At 44.8% G+C, this 20,005-nt stretch overlaps 1 protein-coding gene across 1 annotated transcript in view; it reads right to left on the reverse strand.

Moving 5' to 3' along the window:
* TRPM5 (transient receptor potential cation channel subfamily M member 5) overlaps window positions 1-20,005 on the reverse strand; it is a 545,198-nt gene that overhangs the window by 37,540 nt on the left and 487,653 nt on the right. The window contains exon 23 of the mRNA XM_086956260.1: window positions 15,987-16,077. Within this exon, the coding sequence (XP_086812386.1) occupies window positions 15,987-16,077 (91 nt within the window). The remainder of the gene's footprint in view (window positions 1-15,986; window positions 16,078-20,005) is intronic.

Below are 20,005 nucleotides of genomic sequence, written 5' to 3' on the forward strand. Positions count from 1 at the left end.
ACCCATGAGCCTATTTCGTCAAACACGACCCCCAAGTACGTGAAGACTTTTACTCTAGATGTTAATGAGTCATTACAAAAGGAGGTTTTGAAGCTATTCCTCCTTCTCCCTAGTGACATAACATGCGATTTCTCAATGTTAATAACTAGGTCCAGTTTTTCCATAAAGTCCCCAAAAGAGTTAAGAAGACGTTGTAGGCCGATGGGGGTCCTTGCCAATAACACAGTGTCATCCGCGTATAGGAGTACAGGAATGGGCGTTCCTCCCATACGCGGAATATCTGCTGTTGCAGTTACCAAAACATTTTCCAGGGAGTTTATATATATTGTAAATTACATTGGGGCCAAAATGCACCCTTGGCGCACCCCCCTACCGGATTTAAACCCAGCCGTACATCTTCCCTCCTGCGTCATCCTTATAGATGCAGTCAGGTCTCTGTGTAATTCAGCCAAAAAGTTTACCAGGGGCTGATCAAGTCCTAGCTCCAGGAGCATAATCCACAGCTTTGACCTGTTGACTAGGTCAAAGGCTGTGGATAAGTCCATAAAATTCTAATGTAAAGAATGTTCCTGCGGTGGCCTGCTAATTCACTTACGCAACTAAGTTTATAAATATCTAACCAGGTGACAAAAAATAGAAAAAATACTGAAATTATTCAAAACGTATAAAATTTATTTTTCTCTTTTTATCTTTTAGTTTATGTGAGTTCTGTTATCAATCAGAAATTACAAGAAAAACATTTTTCAATTCATATCAGAAATTTCGGGACAAGTACAGTTAAATTCTAAATATCTACAACAAAAGATTATATACAACATACAAAATTATTTAATAATAACCCTTGGTAACACCCATATCTCTCAACACACTCACGTGCTAACAATCATACCACACTCAAACTCCAAACTAGGATGGTGAAAGGAACTGAATTAATATTTTAGCAAGATGACAACGCTAAAAAGAGTTGGGCCAAGATGTAACTTTGGGCTCCCGTCGCAGGTCTACGCGCGTTTCGGCAGCTTAAACCGCCTTCATCAGGACCATTTTCATCATGACTGTGCAGATACCAAGGGATCAGTCACATTACACAGCAATAGAATCACCAAAAAGAACGTCTTCAATGCATTTCAGGGGGCAAGACGTCCTATGTCGCCAGTAAATAGCTTTATTTTAAAGTTTAAGAAACTTATTTAGCTTTTTGTAAAGATTTACAGCTTATTCATAGAGGGTTGTAGTTAGGTGGAGGCTTAGGGCTTCGACGGTCAGCTGGCATGTTTTACACCATAATTTTAATGTGCGTGAGGGATCCTTTATATCTGTTGAGATTATTCCTGTCAGTCCCCTTATAAAAACCGCAGTTTGGGGCCGTATATCCACACCGCACGAAGCCTCCTCCGCCGGAGATTTCCAGGCATTGACTGATCCTTATTTTTAAAGCAGATCCTTATAAGTCCATAAAAGCCAGAAAAATTGAACCCTTAGCCGCAACCGTATATTTGTTAATTATAAGATGTAAATTTAGGCACTGGCCTTCGGTGCCTCTCCCGGCTCTAAAGCCATATTGTGCTTTACTTAAGATGTCAGTTTCAGTGGCCCAGGCTGTTATCCTGACTAAAATCACTTTCCCCAATATTTTAATTGAGGAATCAATTAAAGAAATTGGCCTGTACCATCTTGGGTCCCCCCTTTGTCCCATTTTAAATACGGGGATTATAATGGAGCGGGACCAGGAGGCGGGGAAGATGACAGGGGTAGAGCAGGCTGCTACGTTAAAAACGTTTGTAAGGATTACTGACCAATAGTTAGGGTTAGCTTTATACATATCGGAAGGTACCCCATCTGGGCTGGGTGCTTTTTGTCCAGCTGTATCTACTATTGCTTTCTGCACTTCCTTTATAGTGAATCTCAAGGGGGACACCAATGGCTCACTGTTAAGTGGCTCATAAGTAACAGGCTCTAGGTTACTCCCGTATATGTTTTCAAAATGATTTAGCCAATCCCTTTCTGTAATGTTAACTTCTAACGGGGCATTCTCCTTACCGTTGAACAATGGGGTATTACCGATTAACCAGAATTTGGAACTACCCCTCAGAGTGGCTTTCTCATATAACGAGTCCCATGCCTCTTTTTTTACTTCATTTTTACATGTCTGCAGGGTGGTTTTATGTTTTTTCCTTAACAAGGATACTTCATGCTTATCTATGGGGATCTTTTTGAGTGCCATCAAGAGCTCACTATGAATTTTTGTGCATTTGTGGTCAAACCATCCCTGCGCCGGTTTTACTTTCTGTTGTACCTTCACTGTAAGATCACTTGAGACCTGGTAGCAGATTGCTTCGTATGAGGTGATAACATCCCCACCATATCTGAGCGGATACAACATACTAATATACCACTTGGCTACCAAAGATTTTTTATTTACAACATAATGCAGACAGCTGGGGGAAGTAAGTGCCCCTGTTTCTGTACCTAATACGTGGCTCTCATGTTGTCCATCATTATGAGGATCACTTTGCCCTGAACACATCCGTAGAAGGCTTTGAGGGCCAGGCGGATGACCAAGAACTCTAGGTTGTTGATGTGTCCACTCTGGTGGTAGGGTGTCCAAGTCCCCTGCACAGACATGTTGCTAAGATGTGCACCCCACCCAGTGAGCAATGAATAAGTGATGATGGTCACCTATGGGAGAGGGTACATGAAGGGCTTGCAGAACAAAAGGTTATTGCTGTTCCACCATTGAAAAGAGTGCTGGCCTTAACACTAGGTATTCCAAATGAACATACGCTTGTGTCCTCGCAAGTAACTGTTGGAGTGAGCATATATGTATTCTAGCAAGCAGTGCAATTGCTATGCTGGTGGTTTTCCTACCCAAGATTTTCAGTAGAGTTCTTACAGTAATTAGATTAGAGTAATGAAAAACAGGCAGCAACTCCTGTAATGCCATCACCCTTTGCTGTTTAGGATATTCTTCCTCTGTGACATCATTAATACTTAATCAACACTGAACCTATGAAAGGCAGAATCTATTGGGGTTGGAGGTGGGACTTCTTTGCATTTACGGTGAACCCTAAACTTTGAAGCTGGGCTACAGTAGTTTGAGTGTGAGCTAGGCACTGTGACCTGTTGTTGGTCTTGATCAGCAAGTCGTTGTGGTAAAGGAAGATGTGGATACCACCTCTGGAAGATAAGTGCCCCCATTGCCAAGCAAATGTTAAAAACACTGGGAGCTGTAGTGATTACGAAGAGTGGAACTTTGAATTGGTAGTGTTGTCCAGTTACCACAAACAAAAGGTCCTGGTGATGGGTGGGATGGATTAGAATGCAGAAGTTGGCACCCTTCAGGACTAGTGTCATCATGAATTCCCATTAGTGGAGCAGAGAGATAATGTTGTTCAAGGTAGTCAAAGGAAAGTGCCCAACAGGATATGCTGATTTAGTAGCCTCAGGTTTAATATGGGCCGGAGGGAGTCATGCTCTTCGGGATGAGGAGCCAGAAAGTAGAAGTCTTTGCCTTGTTAGTACAGGGTCATAAGCTGTTTGTGCCATTTTGAAGAAGCTTTTGAACTTCTTCCCTAAGAAGAGTGTGGTGGTCTCGACTGAGGATCTGATGGTATGTTGGATGGTTAGTGTGGAGAACTGAGCTCTGCTTAACCTGTGCAAAAACCCATTGGTATGAGATGACTTTCTTCCAATAGGGGTGGACATTCTTACCAGGCAGTTGTTTGGGAGCAAGACTCTGTTGCTAAATTCGCCTATACCCCTGCCTTGCTGTTTTTACTCCAGTAACCACTCTCTTGTGTATTCTCTGCCTGCCTGAAATTCGTGAAAGGCCTGCTGTTGCTACTGGTAGGTTTGTTTCTGGTCGGGGTGTTTGGTCTTGCTCCTACAACTGGGTTGTTGTTTATAAAAGGTGCCCCTCTGAGTGGCATACTGCAGTACACCCATGGACTTGGCGACCTCAGTGACCTACTTTATCTTTTTAGCTTAGGGCCCAAAATAGTGTTCCACATTGAATGGGATGTAGAGGAGGTGTTGTGGGAACTGCAGCTTGAACCTCTTGATGCCTTCCCATGCATGGCAGTGGAACAGGATGCTTGAGTTTACACTGTGGGAGATGGTTACTATAGATCAAGTGCACATCGCATATGCACATTGGAAAGGATCTCCCCTTCAGCAACTAGTTCTTTCACCTGCTTTCTGTAGATCTAAAGGAGCTGCTGTACCAGGGCCGCCAACTCCTCCCAGTGAAAGCTATCATGCTCTGACATCAAGCCAACAGAATAAGCAATACACCATTGGGTGGTTGCTCAAAGCGCCATGCCCTTACTAACATCATCAAAGCGCTTACTATCCTTGTCTAGCGAGGGAGTGTCCTCAGTGGCTGAGGCCCAATTCCTGGTTGTGTATACCACCAGGGAGTCTAGGAGCACCAGACCAATGATGTAAAGTGGGCCATCAGAAGAAGCTGTGAACTTCTTCTCAACCTGTGGGGTGACCATCTTTGCCTTGACAGGTTCTCTGGGGCTGACTTCCACAAGCCTTTGAATATGGAGAAGAAATTAAAGATATGTTCAGTTTTGATGGTCTTGACTAAAAAGTTATCCTCCTCCTGTAAGACATGCATGTTGACTTTATGATTGTGGGCTGGGTGCTGAATCAGCGTGGATAGCTAAGCCGGTATGGTCCCAGATCAGGAGTCGCCTGCAGGGTCGACATAATCATCCCAGGGTTCAAACCCTGCCCCAAGGGGCTAGTCATAAAGATCTTCCTCCCTGCAAGGGCTACCAGGGTCTGACTATGAGAGAGAGCACTGACCAGTCAGGGTACTCTGGCGGTGGAGGTGAGTATGAGTGTGGTGGAGGTGGAGGTGGAGGTGAAGGTGTCCTTTGGTTGAGTGATTCGACCACTTCTGTAGCTTCAAGCCCTTTGCTGTGAGCATGCTCAGCTATAAAGCCTTTTCTCAGTGCAGATCAGAGCTCAAGGGAGGTGTTGGGTCAGAAGCTGAAAGTTTCTTTCTACTTCCAACTCCCATTGCTTAGGAGCACTTAACGGAGCCGGACAGTCCTCTGACTTTACTGAGCTGGAGTCATACTCCTTTCCCTCTGGCTCTTCTTGGCCCTGCTCATTTCAACACTGAGGGCATGCTGCCTTGGTCCTCTGTCTCTGAAGCACTCAAGAACTTTGTCTCGGGACTGGGTGTCAGTACCCTATCTGGGATCCGAGAGGGACCAGCTTCATCATCATCCTCCTCCTCCTCAAAACCTGAAGCATTTTGTTTGCTAAAAATGTTGGGGTCTCAGAAGATGACTGCTGCTGCAATTTGGAATGTGGTCAACACTGTACCCTTCAGTTCCTTAAGGTATTTTTGCACAGGAAGGCGAGGCACAAATCACAGGAGGGATTTGCTGTGGTTGGGGGGAAATAAATATTGAAAGCACAATGCTAGTCAGCCTAGTGATATTTTTCATTGCACCTTGAACAAAATTGAAAAGGTGTGCGCTGCATCACCCCATTCCTATATACAGCGGTTGGTAGAGATACAGTGTTGTTCCCATTGGGAGAGCTTCAGAATAGGGACCCACTGCTCTCTGATTGTTACCCGGTTGTTACCTGAATGGAGCAGTTTGAGCCGAAAAAACTACGAAGATCGAATTCGTCTCAGTGATTGGTCTGCTGAGCAAGTTCGAAACTGATGGCAGAGAAAACAATCTGGGTGGAGTCAGTGTCCATGTGCATTGTGGACTAACAGCCTGATTCATGAAGTGAAATTGCGCCCGCAATCGCTGCGAAAACGCAAATGCAGGCGCAATTTCCGTAATCGGCATTCAACAACAAAATAGCGAATTTGCAAACACAAATTAGCGAATTCGCAAATATAATCGCAGAATCCCTGCCGCAGAGCATTAGCGAATCGGAAATAGCGACACACCACGGAATCTGCGAAAATAATAGCGAATTCGCAAAATAAATCGCTATCGGCATTCAAGAAAATTCGCAATTAGCGAAAAACCCAAAAATCGCAATTTGCACGGCGCAAAATAAGGACAACTCAAAGCAGGTGGTAACCATGAAAGCCATAGAATTTCTTTTTCAAAAAACCGTTGTCCTATCACCAACAGGTACTGGCCTGACCAATCACACATAAGGACCATCAGCAGCAGCATTAGGAGTCCCACAATGCCAGGAATGTACATGGTGGTGAGGCGTCGCAGGCTACAGCGATTAGCACGGAGGAGACGCAGGATCCAGGACAGGATATTCCGCCAGCGGGTCACCTTGCTGGGCCAAACCAGAGAGCAGATATATGCTAAATACAGGCTGAATGGGGAAATGATAATGCAGCTAATACAGGACCTTGACCCCCTGATGCAGCACCCAACAAACCATACCAATGCGGTGCCTACACATGTGCAGGTATTGTGTAGCCTGCACCTCCTGGCCTCCGGAAGCTTCCAGGGGGTAGTAGCGGCTGCTGGGGGAATATCCCAGCCCACCATGTCACGCTGCCTCAACAGTTTTGTAGACGCCATGCTCACCCAGCTACACCGTCACATCAAATTCCCCGCCAGCCAACAGGAATTGGACATGACAAAGCTACAATTCTACAATGTAGCCCATTTTCCACATGTGCTCGGATGTATAGACTGTACCCACGTCGCCGTCTGCCCACCAGCTGGCATGGAGTATATGTTCCGCAACAGAAAGTGCTACCACTCCCTCAACATCCAGATGGTCTGCAATGCCAAGACATACATCACTGACATTGTCTCACGGTACCCAGGGAGTACCCATGACTCCTTCATCTTCCGGCACAGCGCACTCCACACACGGCTGGTCAGGGGAGAGTTTGGGGAAGGACACCTACTTGGTAAGTACACTTTGATTGAAATGTCACATTGCAAAGATGTAACAGCGCAGCACAGGCAATCACCATCTGCTCCTCTCATTCAGGTGACAGTGGCTACGCCCTCCGTGAATACCTCCTGACCCCATACCTCAACCCTGCTACACCCCAGCAACGGCACTACAATATTGCTCACATACGGACAAGAAATTGCATAGAAAGGACATTTGGCCTGCTCAAGAGCAGGTTACGCATACTGCACAAGACAGGTGGGGCCATGTATTACAGTCCTGCAAAGTGCTGCCGCATAGTGGCTGTCTGCGCAATACTACATAACATTGCAACCAAGCGCCGGATACCTGTTGACATCTCTGGCAGTGAATCTGAGGGGGACAACCGGCCACCTGCACATGCGCGCCATGCACAAGGGGAGACCCCAGCAGAAGGGCACAGACGTCGCAACCACATCACAGTGAACAGTTTCTAGTACAACCACTGCCATCACCCCAATAATCAACAATGCATGCAAAATGTAATGATGACACAACGCTAATGTGTGTAGGAAAATAAATGTATTTGTTCAATTCACAAATGTCAATATAAGGGTCTGTGCCAAAGGTCAAAATAAAAGTACCTGTTCAATTCACAAAAGTAAATATAAGGGTCTGTGCCAAAGGTCAAAATGAAAGTACCTGTTCAATTCACAAAAGTAAATATAAGGGTCTGTGCCAAAGGTCAAAATAAAAGTACCTGTTCAATTCACAAAAGTAAATATAAGGGTCTGTGCCAAATTAGTCCCACAAACAGTATTACGCCATACTGCTGTGCTTGCCAGGCTTGACCTCAGCCTGTGCCAGTGGTGATTACAGTTCTCTAGGTGTGCCTAGAGCATGTCCCTCCACAACGCCTCTGAGGGCCTTCCTCCTCCGGGGCGTCAGGCAATGGGGCGGTCCTGGTGCTGCGGGTGGGTAGTGGGGCCTGTGAGGCTGATTGCGAGCTCAGGCTGGACGCCCCCTCTCTCGCATCATCACCCTCCACAACAGATGGAATAGGTGGAGGGTGAAGAGCCACGACAGCCGTGGTGAGGGTCTCCAGCACCCTCGTCATGTCCACACTGCACTGGATGACAGTGTGCTGCTGTGTCAGACAGCGCCGCGCCAATAGGGATGTGGCATTTGCCGACACATAGCTTGCCCTGCTGTAGGTGCCAAGCTGGGTCAACAGTTGGCGGTGGTGCCGGCGTTGGCCACCGTACATTCTATTCATGGCATGGGTGTTGGCCTCCACGGCTGCAGCAATGCGGGCCATTCCATTGCCCACACCGGCCAGGTCGGCCCTCATGCCTTCAATCTGGGTAGCAACACATGCCACGTTGCGGCCAATGTTGCATAGTTGGAGGTGAACTGCCCCCTGCTGCCGTGCCTGGCGCTGGTGTATGTGCAGCATCCGTCGCTCGATGCTGAGCCGCGCCTGTACATCACCATCGGCCCGCCTGGTAGCAGCTGCGGAGCGCTGGCGTGACCTGCCACGCCTGCCCTGCTGGCCGGATTGTGAGGCTGGGGGCTGACTGGACAGTGGCGCAGCCCCGGATGTTGAGGTGCCAGCTGCTGGGGGTGAGGCCACCGGTGTTGCAGGTGTGCTCGTCGCTGGGGGTGTGCCTGCTGGTGTGGCTGTGGCAGTCGCTGCGGGGGCCACAGGAGTGACTGACCTGGCTGCAGCTCTGGGAGGAGCAGCGGTGGCAGGGAGCACAATGGGGGCTGCGATGGCAGCAGATGAGGGCGCTGCAGCAGTTGCAGGTGGGACGCTGCTGGTGGTGGTTGCTGGTGGTACAGTTGCAGCGGTAGGGGCTGGTGCCTGGGTAGGTATTGGCACCTCCAGGACGCTGTCGTCGATCACCAGCCTGTCACTGTCACTGGTATCTCCACCTGTGGGGGTAAGTGGAGGACCATTAGTTGTAAGCATCTGGCAGACGTGCAGTTGCTACATGCATGCTGGGTGACATTCCCTGAATGGCAGTGGCTTTGTGTGCATTGGGACCTGACTACATCTCCCACAATGGCTGCATTGTGGTACTACTACATTGTGGCCAGACTACATCTCCCACAATGCTTCAGGACAATCCTTGATGTGCAACAATTACATGCCTATGGGACATTGGGGGGGCCTATTTGGTCATGGACATCCATAGGGGGCAGGGTCGCAGTCGCATGCCACTTACCTTGGGTGTCTTGTGTGGGGGCGGATGAGTCCAGTGCAGTGAAACCCACAACGGCCTCCATCTTGAGGGTGTTTTCCACCTGGTCCTCCAGGGCGGTGTTCGGTGGTACCGTCGGACCTCCTCCTCCTGTGCCCGAGGACTCCCCAAGGCGCGCCGCCACCTTCTCCTTGGCACGGCCTCGGAGGTCGTACCACCTCTTTTTAAGTTCTTCCAGGGACCTGGCCGCCACTCCCACCGAGTTTAATGCAGAGGCTATCCCCTGCCAAATGCGCCTCTTCTCCATTTCTGGGACCCTCCTGGAATTGGCACCGAACAGTTGGTCGTGGTTAGCCACAACTCCCTCGATAAGGTGCTCCAGCTCCTGCTCGCTGAATTTGAGCTTTCGCTTCCTCCCAGCCGAGCTGCTGGTCCCTGGTGCAGCTTCCTCAGCCATGGTATGGGTTGTGGCTATGTGGATCACTCTACAAGCCAAGATGTGCAGCAGCTCTTCTATCTGCTCCCTGTCTCTCTGCCTCAATGTGCAAAATGGTGCTGGGAACCGGCAGCTTCCTGGTTGTGATGTCATCACTGGGCTCGAAATGCGACTTCCCGTTTTCCCGATCTCGCGAGTTTGCGATCTCGCAAATAGCGATATCGCTAATAGCGATATCGCTATTTGCGAGATCGCAGTCCAGCCGCGGGTAGTCCGAAATAGCGATTAATCTGCGATTAATCGCAATTTCGATCGGATCGCTATCGGATTTTGCGATCGCGTGCGAATCGCTTTTTTTTATCGCAATTCTTCATGAATTCGGATTTGCGATTTCTGAATAGCGATTCGCTATTTTTCGCTATTTCAGAATCGCAAATGCCGATTTTCATGAATATGGCGGTAAGAGAGAAGTCACAGAACATCCCATGATTCAAAACTTCTTCGAAGAAAAACAAATTATAATGTCCAAGCCCAACACTGGTAGGTGAGCAGAGCATGGGTATCTACAGCCGTACGTGCTACAAGCGTATTTCTATGAACTGAAAAACGAGTGGAAACTCATACTGTAGGGCACAGTGGAACACAAACTTGTCTGGTGAAGGAACATCACAAAAACTCCAAAAGCCTACCCCACAGAACAGGGTCGGGCTCGGACAGAAAATAGTCCTGGACATCAAGGTAAAAGTAGCCCCATAAGTGAATTAGAAAGCTAAAAAAGAGGACCATGATCACAAATTGGGGCAGTTTTGAACTTGTAAAGATATGCTGTACAAGTGTTTTGCATCGATTTAAGCTTGTTACTGGTCTGTTTGTTGTATTATCAGGGAAATTAACAGTAAATAATGGCCAAGCAGACCATAATACAAGACCACAAACAGCCCAAAAAAGTACTTCTGACTACGGGCTGGACTGGTCGTTGCAGGTACTGGGTGTTTCCCCTGTGTGAACTTTAATGGGATCGTCATTAACAGGTATAAGATTTTGGGGAGAAATAACATTTTTATTAAATTACAGCGGCCTATTATTGTCGGATGTAAATTATCCATTTTATCTAGATCTTTCCTTGCTTTTTTAAGCACTAGGGCCAGATTCTTCTCCACTAGCTTTCTTAAATCTGAAGTTATTGTTATTCCCAGATAAACCGCTGACTCAGTCACTCTTTGATCTGCCAGCGTAATTTTTTTATTAATGACGATTTGTGTCTTCCCTTGATTTAATTTATAACCCGACAGTGCCCCGAAGATGTCCGCTTCTTTTTCTATTTCCACCAAGGCAGACATCGGTTCGGGTGATGTAATCGCCAAATCGTTGGCATAACCTAGTATTTTTGTCTCATACCCATTTAGTATTATAGGCAAAATATTTCTATTACCTTCTATTCTCCTTATAAAGGAGTCTATATAAAAGGCGAAGAGTAGCGGGGAGCAGGGGCACCACTGTTGAGTACACTGTCCGATGTTTATCACCCCGCTGGCCTTGCTCATTACTCTGAGTCTTATCTTGGGATTTATATATAACCCCTGTAGAGCTCTTATACACCCATCCCCGACATTTGCCCTCTTTAATGCGGACCATAATAAGCCCCACGAGACCCTATCAAAAGCTTTTTCAGCATCTAATAGGATAAGAGCCATAGGGTCTTGTGAGGCCGCCACACCGTCAAATAGCGTGCCAACTCTCCTAATGTGATCTGCAGTGCCCCTCCCCGGGATAAACCTGTGCAGCCTGGGCGAGATTATCTTCCCGATCATTGAGGTTAGACGACTTGGTAGCATCTTTCAGTAGATTTTTGTATCGCTATTCATATGGCTAATTGGTCTGTAAGAGCCTGGCTGGGATTGGGGTTTATTTTTTTCCAAAAAGACTACCATTGTAGCCTCTCCCCAAGATACCGGTGGTGCTTTACCATCTTGGACTTGGATCAGAAGTTTATATAAGTCCTCTTGTAGTACAGGGAGGATTTTTTTTATAAAACTCTAGCGGGATGAGATCAGGCCCTACTGCCTTACCCGCAGGTAAATCTTTAACCGCCCGTTGTATCTCCTCGAGAGAGAAGCGGGTCTCCATAGCCTCTTTATCTTCCATTGCAAGTTTCTCAATAGATACCGACTCCAAATATTGCTCAATTTCTTCACTAGTTGCCTCTCTATCTGCGTTATATAGTTCTTGATAGAATTCTTGGAAGATCGCACATATCTCCTTAGGTGTAGTGGCTGCGGTTCCTGTATTTGTTATTAGCTCTGAAATATCCGTTCTAGTAGCTGCCTGCCTGGCTTTAGTAGCTAACAGGTGCCCTACCTGCTCGCTATACTCATGTTGCTCTTGTTTCCAGGCTAAGAATTTTCCAGCCACTTTAGAGGCAATTAATTCCCCCGCCGCTGCTTTGGCTAGTGCTAACTTCTGGGCTACCTTATTTATGTAATCTTTTCGGCCTATAGCCTTAACCAGATATTCCTCGAGCATAATGATCAGCTTCAGCTTCTCTTCCATCGCCGCCTTTTCTTCCTTATTGCATCTGATGGAAAAGCTCAGTGTTTACCCCCTGATACTAGCTTTTAATGCATCCCACACTATCCCTGGTTGTGCAGACCCTCTATTTGTTGTAAGAAAGTCCTTGAGCCATCTTTCCATATTTGTAACATACCTACTATTTTGCAATAAGGCTCTCTCGAATGACCAGCTGGTAAAATTGGTGTAGCAATATCCAACATTAAGGGTTTATAGTCCGACATTACCCGTGGCAGCCTATGTATTTTGGCAGATGATATCAATGCCGGTGAGACCAAGAAATAGTCCAGCCGCGCTATGACCTTGTGTGGTGCTGAATAGTATGTGCTACCCCCTCAACCGGGTTTTGTTGTTCCCACATATCTACAAGACCGTTATCCTTCATTATTTGAATCAAGGCTTTGTGAGTTTTTCTTTTTCGCCCTATGAATCTCTCTGGGTCGTCTCTCCATAAACCATTAATCCGGTTAATATTTAAATCGCCACACATTATTATCGGAAGCGATCATGCCGCCATCTGCATATTGAGTTTATTAAACATTTCCGGGTCATCCATCGTGGGGGCGTATATAGAGCATAGGGTGAAGTTCCATCCCTGAGCTTGACATTCCACCATGGCCCAACGGCCGTACTCATCTGCAAGCTGTTTTCTTACCGTTACCACCCTGGCCCGTGCTAATATCGCCACCCCGTGCCCTAGTCCCTTGTGTGATATAAGTTAGAAGTTGGTAACCCAATTATTTCAGTAGAGATTTACGAGCGGCCTCTATTTGCGTTTCTTGTAAGCATATTATATCGGCATTAGCTGTTTTTAAATACTCCTTCAAATCCCTGCGTTTCCTTGCATCACATATATTTAAAGTGATTATCCGCATAACATTTGTTTAAATTCACCTTCTTTTCCTCCGTGTACTACACTCCGGTTTAATTTGTTGACTGATGATGATAATATTTTCTCTCTTTTAAGCCCCGGTCCCTCCACTGACCCCCCCCCCTGCAGAAACACCCTCCCCTTCATTCTCCTCCCTTCTCCCCCCCCACGTGCGAAAGCAAGCAGACTTAAGGTCTCTATGATGGTGCCAGGCGGTCGGCCCCCATTTGCCGTGCTCCTTAATCTATTCTTTTCTTCTTGGTGTGCCTATTTTAGTGTTCCCCCTCCTAAATTCATCCTCTACATCCCAGACAAAGAAAGAGAGAAAAAGGAAAGAAAAAAAAACATTATTTATTCAGGTATGTGATCTTCCCCTCCCCCTTGCCCCCTCTACTCTATTCTACCCATTGATCTACCAAAATTTAATCGTTCTTTGTCGTGCATTTATCAATTTTGTCATCGGACGCAAAGATTTCATTCCAGTATTGCATCAAGCGGCTTCTCATTTCTCATAAATGTTCAATGTTTCCATTTCCATTTCCTGGTTTTCCTGGTTTTAGTGTGTCCATGTAGGCTGTAGCCTGGATTTCAGAGAGAAATAACCTAGTAGTGTTTTTGTAGATGATCTTCAACTTCGCTGGATTCATAAGGTACGCCTGAAGACCCATCTGCCGACAGGGTTCTATCAGTTCCCTCAGGCGCCAGCGCCTTTCAACGGTAGAGTGGCAAAAGTCAGGAGTGATAAAGAATGACTGGTTATCATAGGAGCGTTTAGCATTCGGCCGAGCCTTAGAGTACACTTCCTCTCTCAGCAGGTAGTTCCCGAAATACACCAAGATTGCTCTTGGTCTTGGTCTTGGTGTTCCTTCCTGATGTCTACCTGCGTTCTTTTTTAAAGTCAGTGGAAATCGATGTACTCTTTGTATTTCCTTTTCCCACTCCCACTGACTTAATTCCGGAAAGGCGCCACTCATTAATTTCAAGACATAAGATCTAATATCGTCCCCTTCAACTACTTCTTTAATTCCCAATACTCTAAGATTATTTCTTCTTTGTCGATTTTCCATGTCTTCCAGTTTCCACTGGACATCCGAATGCTGTTTATCATAGGAATAAGCTAGCTGTATCTTTAGCCTGACAGTCTTCCAAAAGGCGTATGCGCTCTTCCACTTGTGCCAGCCTTGTTTTCGTGTCAGTGCAGATTTTTGCTACCTTCCTCACTGCTCCTTGAAGATTTTTAGTTGCCAGATTATTCTTTTTACCCTCCATCCTTGCCTCTTCCTGGAACTCCTTTATAGATTCTAAGATTGCCCGTAAAGAGGGGGCATCTTCATCTGCCCTTATAGCTTCCTGCTCCACATGCTCTGGATACATATTCCTAGTTTTCTTTAAGATTTTGATTGTACTGTGTTTTCATTGTTATTGTTTTGGTCCTACTAAATACATTACACACTGTTCAGCCTAGTAACCAGTGCCATCTGAACATATGGGCATGCTGGGCAGTGGCCCGGGAGCCCCACGAGCATAGTGGCACCATGCACAACAGAATTTAACACAAGGTTTCTGTTAAAATGTTCCAGTGCACTGCTTTGTACGGGGGCTTAAAATGCTGTTAAGACAGCCCTGCTAGTAGCTCTGTCCTATAGCCAGCAGGGGTTGAGCCCAGGCTTATTTACTGAACTTGGACCCAACAGGAATTTGGATCTGTTACTTGGGAAGGACTACATCCTCCCCAACTAATAAGCCATTTACTAACACTGTATAATGAAGATTCAGTGACAGATTTATAAAACTTTGAAATAGCGCAACAAAGCAAGATAACTTGATGAGTTGTGCTGGGTCAAGTGGAGAGGGACAGGAATGAGCCATATTCATGAAGATATGGCTCATTCTTGCTCTCTCAATGTGCTGGAGCACTTGTGCCTGCCTAGTGCCAATGCAGCTCCCCTGTGCCATGGTGCAAGGGTGCTTGCATTGCAGGCAGGATCTTTTTTGTGCACGAAGGTACTCTTTTCTGCACAAATACATTCCTTTGAGGCTTTTTCCTCTTTCTAAGTGTGCTGCAGAATGCAGTACACTTAGCAAGAGGAAACACGGAGGAGGAATAAAGATATTTCTCCTCCTTACGCCTCTATCGTGAAAGGGTACAATGTTGATGCATTCTCAGGCTTACCAGTCTTGGTAAATCTGGAAATGTGCCAAGATACATGGGTCAATGCATGTGAACATTCACACTCAATCCATGTAATTTTTTTCCTATGCAGAAAAACGCAAGGCTGCAACTTTTGATGCTTTGCGTTACTCCAGATTTACAAAGCAGTGCAGGCCCATGCAGTGGTCTTGCATAGTTTGGTCTATCTGACTTTAGGATTGCATTGGCCCTGTGATAAATGCATGATGCAAGGGCAAGGCAATCCAATGATACATCTGGCACCCAGTTGTTAATGGTGTCTGTACAGCTTTCTAGGGGGCTCATAGATCAGTACTATAACAGAACCGATTCACACATACACCACTTCCTCTGAAGCTTAACAAATGGAGACTTAACAAGGAAGGTTATCAAGATGAAAATATAAATCTGGTGTACTGGCAAAGTTCAGTGCTTGCAGGGGCCATCTAGTGTAGAGCCATTGCAATTTTCTTTGCCCAGTTCTTTAATGCTGTCAGTCACCAGCAATAGACATTCTACAATGGTGCATTGTTTAAAATGTCTGCTTGGATTATGAGATGTGTCGGTAGGTTATTCAATGGATAGACCCTTTCAAAATGTTTTTTCTGGGCTTCCATCATTGGCATCACAGAATCTAAACCTAAAATTCACCCCTTTGAACCATAAATAAAGGTTTGGTCCAGGGATCACTGTTATAATAGAATACTAGGAAGGACCTAATAGCTCTAACCCTCATTAAAGCTGATCTTTTGTTACCATATTAATAATGGACATGATTTCAGACATCTGTAGACAGAGGTTTTGATACACTGTGCGATCAGTTTATTATATCTTAGTTGTTTAATACTGATTTTTCAAAATAAGGCTGTACACAGACATTTCCAACATAATATTACTACTTACTTGAATATGTTGGTGCAGGTCTGTTGTGCAGGAGGTTGTTTTTTGTTAACATATCTGCCAACCAGGAAATAACTGCAGAGCAATAGTCAATCTGTAAAGAAACAATTGATAATTGCATTTATTTATCCCCTGAGAGGAGCATTTAGAATATACTGTGAAACTGTATTTGTGAAGTTCATTCTCTTAACTTCACTTTTATAAACCGGGAAAGCTAATCTAAATACTTGCAGTCAAGGAAAATCAGGTTTGTGGCAATATGAGGACACAAACTAAATTCAGATACTATAATGTATGTGAGGCAGTGGTGTGATGGCTCGTTTTTACCGTTGCAGTCAATGACAGCTGAGTGGTATTTGTGTGTGATATATCCTTAAAATCTCACCCAAAAATTGCCCCTAGTGCCTCATTACATAAGAAAACAGTCCAACCGACTGAATGTTGTATAATACCACCAGACATTATACCCTGCGAGTACGTAAATATCTCCTACAGCTTTAAGCATAACTTATGACAAAAGCTGCCTTGAGCTTCAGATATAAAACTGCATTTAAATAGTGGCACACAAACATGGGTGCCGAAAAACACATGAGAACATGAGGCCTTTGCTGACATGTTGGACAGATGCTTTCAGTTTAATGGATAATGTAAAACCATACACAATTAATCTATGGTTGCCTTAAATGTGTTTCGTTTAGATTTGACCTCACTGTAGAATGTAGATTTAATTCGCAAATCGTATTTTGAACCTCAAGTAGCATATATATGTCTACTGAATTAACATGCATTTTTAAGGTGAGGAAAGCTGAAGTACAGCTGTGATTCAGTTTGCTTGAAAGCCTCAGCACTGTTCATGAGATCAGAATGGAATGCTTGCCTTTTCCTGTTCTCCATGAAAGAAAGAAATTTCTTATAATGTAGGGCGCCTGTAGCTTGCTTTTGTCAGTATTCAGTTGATTAAACAAAACCTCATTCATTTCATAAGGTAGAGTGAAACTGCAAAGCAAGCATTTTCTTATTATTATTGTAAAATGTATTCCCAGTTTCCGGCCTATATAATAATTTCTTGTTGGAGTAAAAGTTTTCTGTTTAGTTGAAAACTGGATTTTTTTTTAGCCGAATGTTAGGAGTGGAAATCATTTAGAGCAAATTTCAAATGTATTACAGTAACTCGCCTAATTGAACAGTCAGCCCAGAAGTTTTGATGTTTTCTGCACTTCAATTGGAAGACCAAAGTCACATGTTTTTTAAACAATTTTGCTGAAGTATATACGTGTTGCTAGCTGAGAGGTTGGGGCCTTTTTCTCGATCTTTTTTTAAAAGGATTTTGAGCTCTGCAGATGAAGGAGCCTCTGGGGGAGAGACAGAGAGGTTCAGACAGAGATGTAGCTCAGCAAGAGGAGATGGAATCGGCTGCAAGAGAATGAGGGCAGATTTAGATGCAGGCTTTTTGCTGAAAAACCCCAATCTTTATGTTGTGACTAACTGACTTTGTAAAGACATATTTGTTTTATGCAAATGTTATCTTTATGGGAGATTTTGCAATTATTAATTATTTATTTAGCTTCATGCTAAGCTCACTCTTGCTTTGTATTTCTTGAACTCTTCATAAGTTCTGACTGACATAATTTATGCCTCATTTTTCCATAGAATAGGGATATCTTCCTTTATGGAATGCTCTACTTTGCAATTTATGATATGCTCTGTATTGGTTCTATTTTCAATTCTGTATACTGCTTGAAATCTGAATAATGAATGAGGAGTCCGAGAAACTTTATATTTTGATTGGAAAATAAATCCCTTTAAAACTACTCAAACTATTTACAACTCTCATTAGTGACTAAATATTTATTTCCGTTTGAAATGCCAATTTCTATGTAGGTGTTCTCTTGGTCATCACATGGTGGAAAAGGTCCATCGTCTTGAGCGGAAAATAAAGGTAGGAGTGCCTTTGCAATGAGAGATCACAGTGACATTTTTCCACTCCTTTAACCCTGTGCAAACTAGATTTACAGAAAGTAATCAGTACTTATATTGTGAAGAAAAAAATGCCAGTCCAGTACTGCTTGCACCACCCATTGCCATTTACGAGTAATTGTTAAAGTATATTGAATTAAGTAACAACTGTTGCTATGCTGATCTCTAAAGTAAACAAACATCTCCACCATGTGGCAGACTGTCATCAGTGCCAGTATTGCCAATTAAGGGCTGGTGTTGAGCACCAGAAATCGCAGCTCAAATTAAGCATTGAAAGTCATATGCAGGAGATAATAGAATAGTTGGACTTTTTGCCAACCTACTCTTTTGTTCCCACTGCCCTCTAGTGATTCACTCTTTGGAAATGTCTGTACTGGATGGACGGGGCTGTGCCACGTGGGCAGCGGGCCTATTCACAAAACGCGGTACACAGTGCATACCTGCCAACTTGAAGAACAATCTCACTGTGTGAGGAGAGGGCGGTGCCGAGAAGGGAGCAGGCCTTGTGCCGAGAAGTACCATTTGAGGCACTTTTGAACCCCCACCCACTCCCAAGACACCTCCTCCCAAAAAAAGGAAAAAACCTTGCTGGTTCTGGTGCTGATGTCATGACACCCCTTAATGGACATCGGTAATTCAAAGCCCCAGAAAACGAGCTGGAAAACCACTATTTACGGTGGTTTTTAGCTCTTTTCCCTACCACTGTGTGATATCGGCTCATCACTGCTAGACCCTCTAATAAAAGCCGATATTGTGTGTCACACTGTGGCACCGTGTGAGTTAGCAGGTATGTCAACGAAACCCAGAGTTTTGCCAATGTACACTGCCCAGAAAAATCTTGATCTAATTCTAGCTGATGTGCATCTTTCCACTGTGGCCTTTTAATGCAGATTCAGTAATTGACACTGATGTTCAGGGGGGTACTCGTTTTCAAGCATTTCCATTTGCCATTTCATGCAATTGCAACCTACTCCTTTCTCCGGAAAGTGGTGAATAGTTGCTAGTAGGAGCCTTGCACGCTGCCTGTCATAGTCGATACACTGTAACAGGAAGTCATAATATCCATCATCTAGTTTCCTTCCGTGGGTAAGCTGTCCATTTTGACATACCCTAAAAAAACCTCTGTCCTCTAATGCCGTTCATTGTTAGTGTCATCACTGCCAATTCTTGACTCAGTTGCCAGCAGAAGGAGCATTACTAGACCTGGTTTAAGACCTGTTTGTGACAGGAAAATCCGACACTCAGAATGCAGTATTTCCAGTGACAGACCTGTAATAATGCTGGAGAAGGGCTATTCAGAGTAAACCAAGGGCCATTTGTGACATTGAACAATCTGGCTGCTTCTGTCTGTTAGCACAATTCTAATGCCAAAATGGAGGACCTGTGTGCTGTTTCTCATTGTGCACCACTTTGATTCGAGGGAAGCCATCATGCTAAACATAAGAAGCCTTTCACTTCCCTAACATGGAGAGGGTTTTTAAGCACATAGAGAGTGAGTAAATTTGGGGGCTAGTGGACAGAATTAGATGTTTTTGACATATTGGCAAGGCTGTGTAAGGAGCTGTGGTACATAGACAGAGTGAAGTGCTTACCTGAAGGCAGTTAGAAAACGAGGTGCTTTGTGTCCATTAATAATGTGATTAGCGAAAGGTTCATAGATTGTGAGGTCTTGGTGGTACATAGATGGCCAGTGCATGGAATGTGGTGCTTATGAACAGTGTTAAAAGTTTAGGGCACATCGATCCGCAGCGGCAAGGGACAAAATGAGGGACTTGTCCTCAATGGCAAGATGCATAATCCACTGCGAGCTCTTGGAACTCAATATATACAATGATAGGAGCTTGGGACATGTGAACTGAGGTGTAAAACTGCATACAAACAGACCATATATATGGTGAAGCAAATGGTGGGCACAGTAAAACGCAGATTCCTATGATTTACACAAAAGGGGATCACTAGTGTGTGACTCAGAGAAAGGTACAAAACCACACTGCAATGTGCAATGTTGTGTAACATTGCAACCAGGAAAAGTCTGATGATTCTGA

This window comes from Lissotriton vulgaris, chromosome 2_1 (assembly GCF_964263255.1).
Source record: "Lissotriton vulgaris chromosome 2_1, aLisVul1.2, whole genome shotgun sequence".
Taxonomy (NCBI): Eukaryota; Metazoa; Chordata; class Amphibia; order Caudata; family Salamandridae; genus Lissotriton; species Lissotriton vulgaris.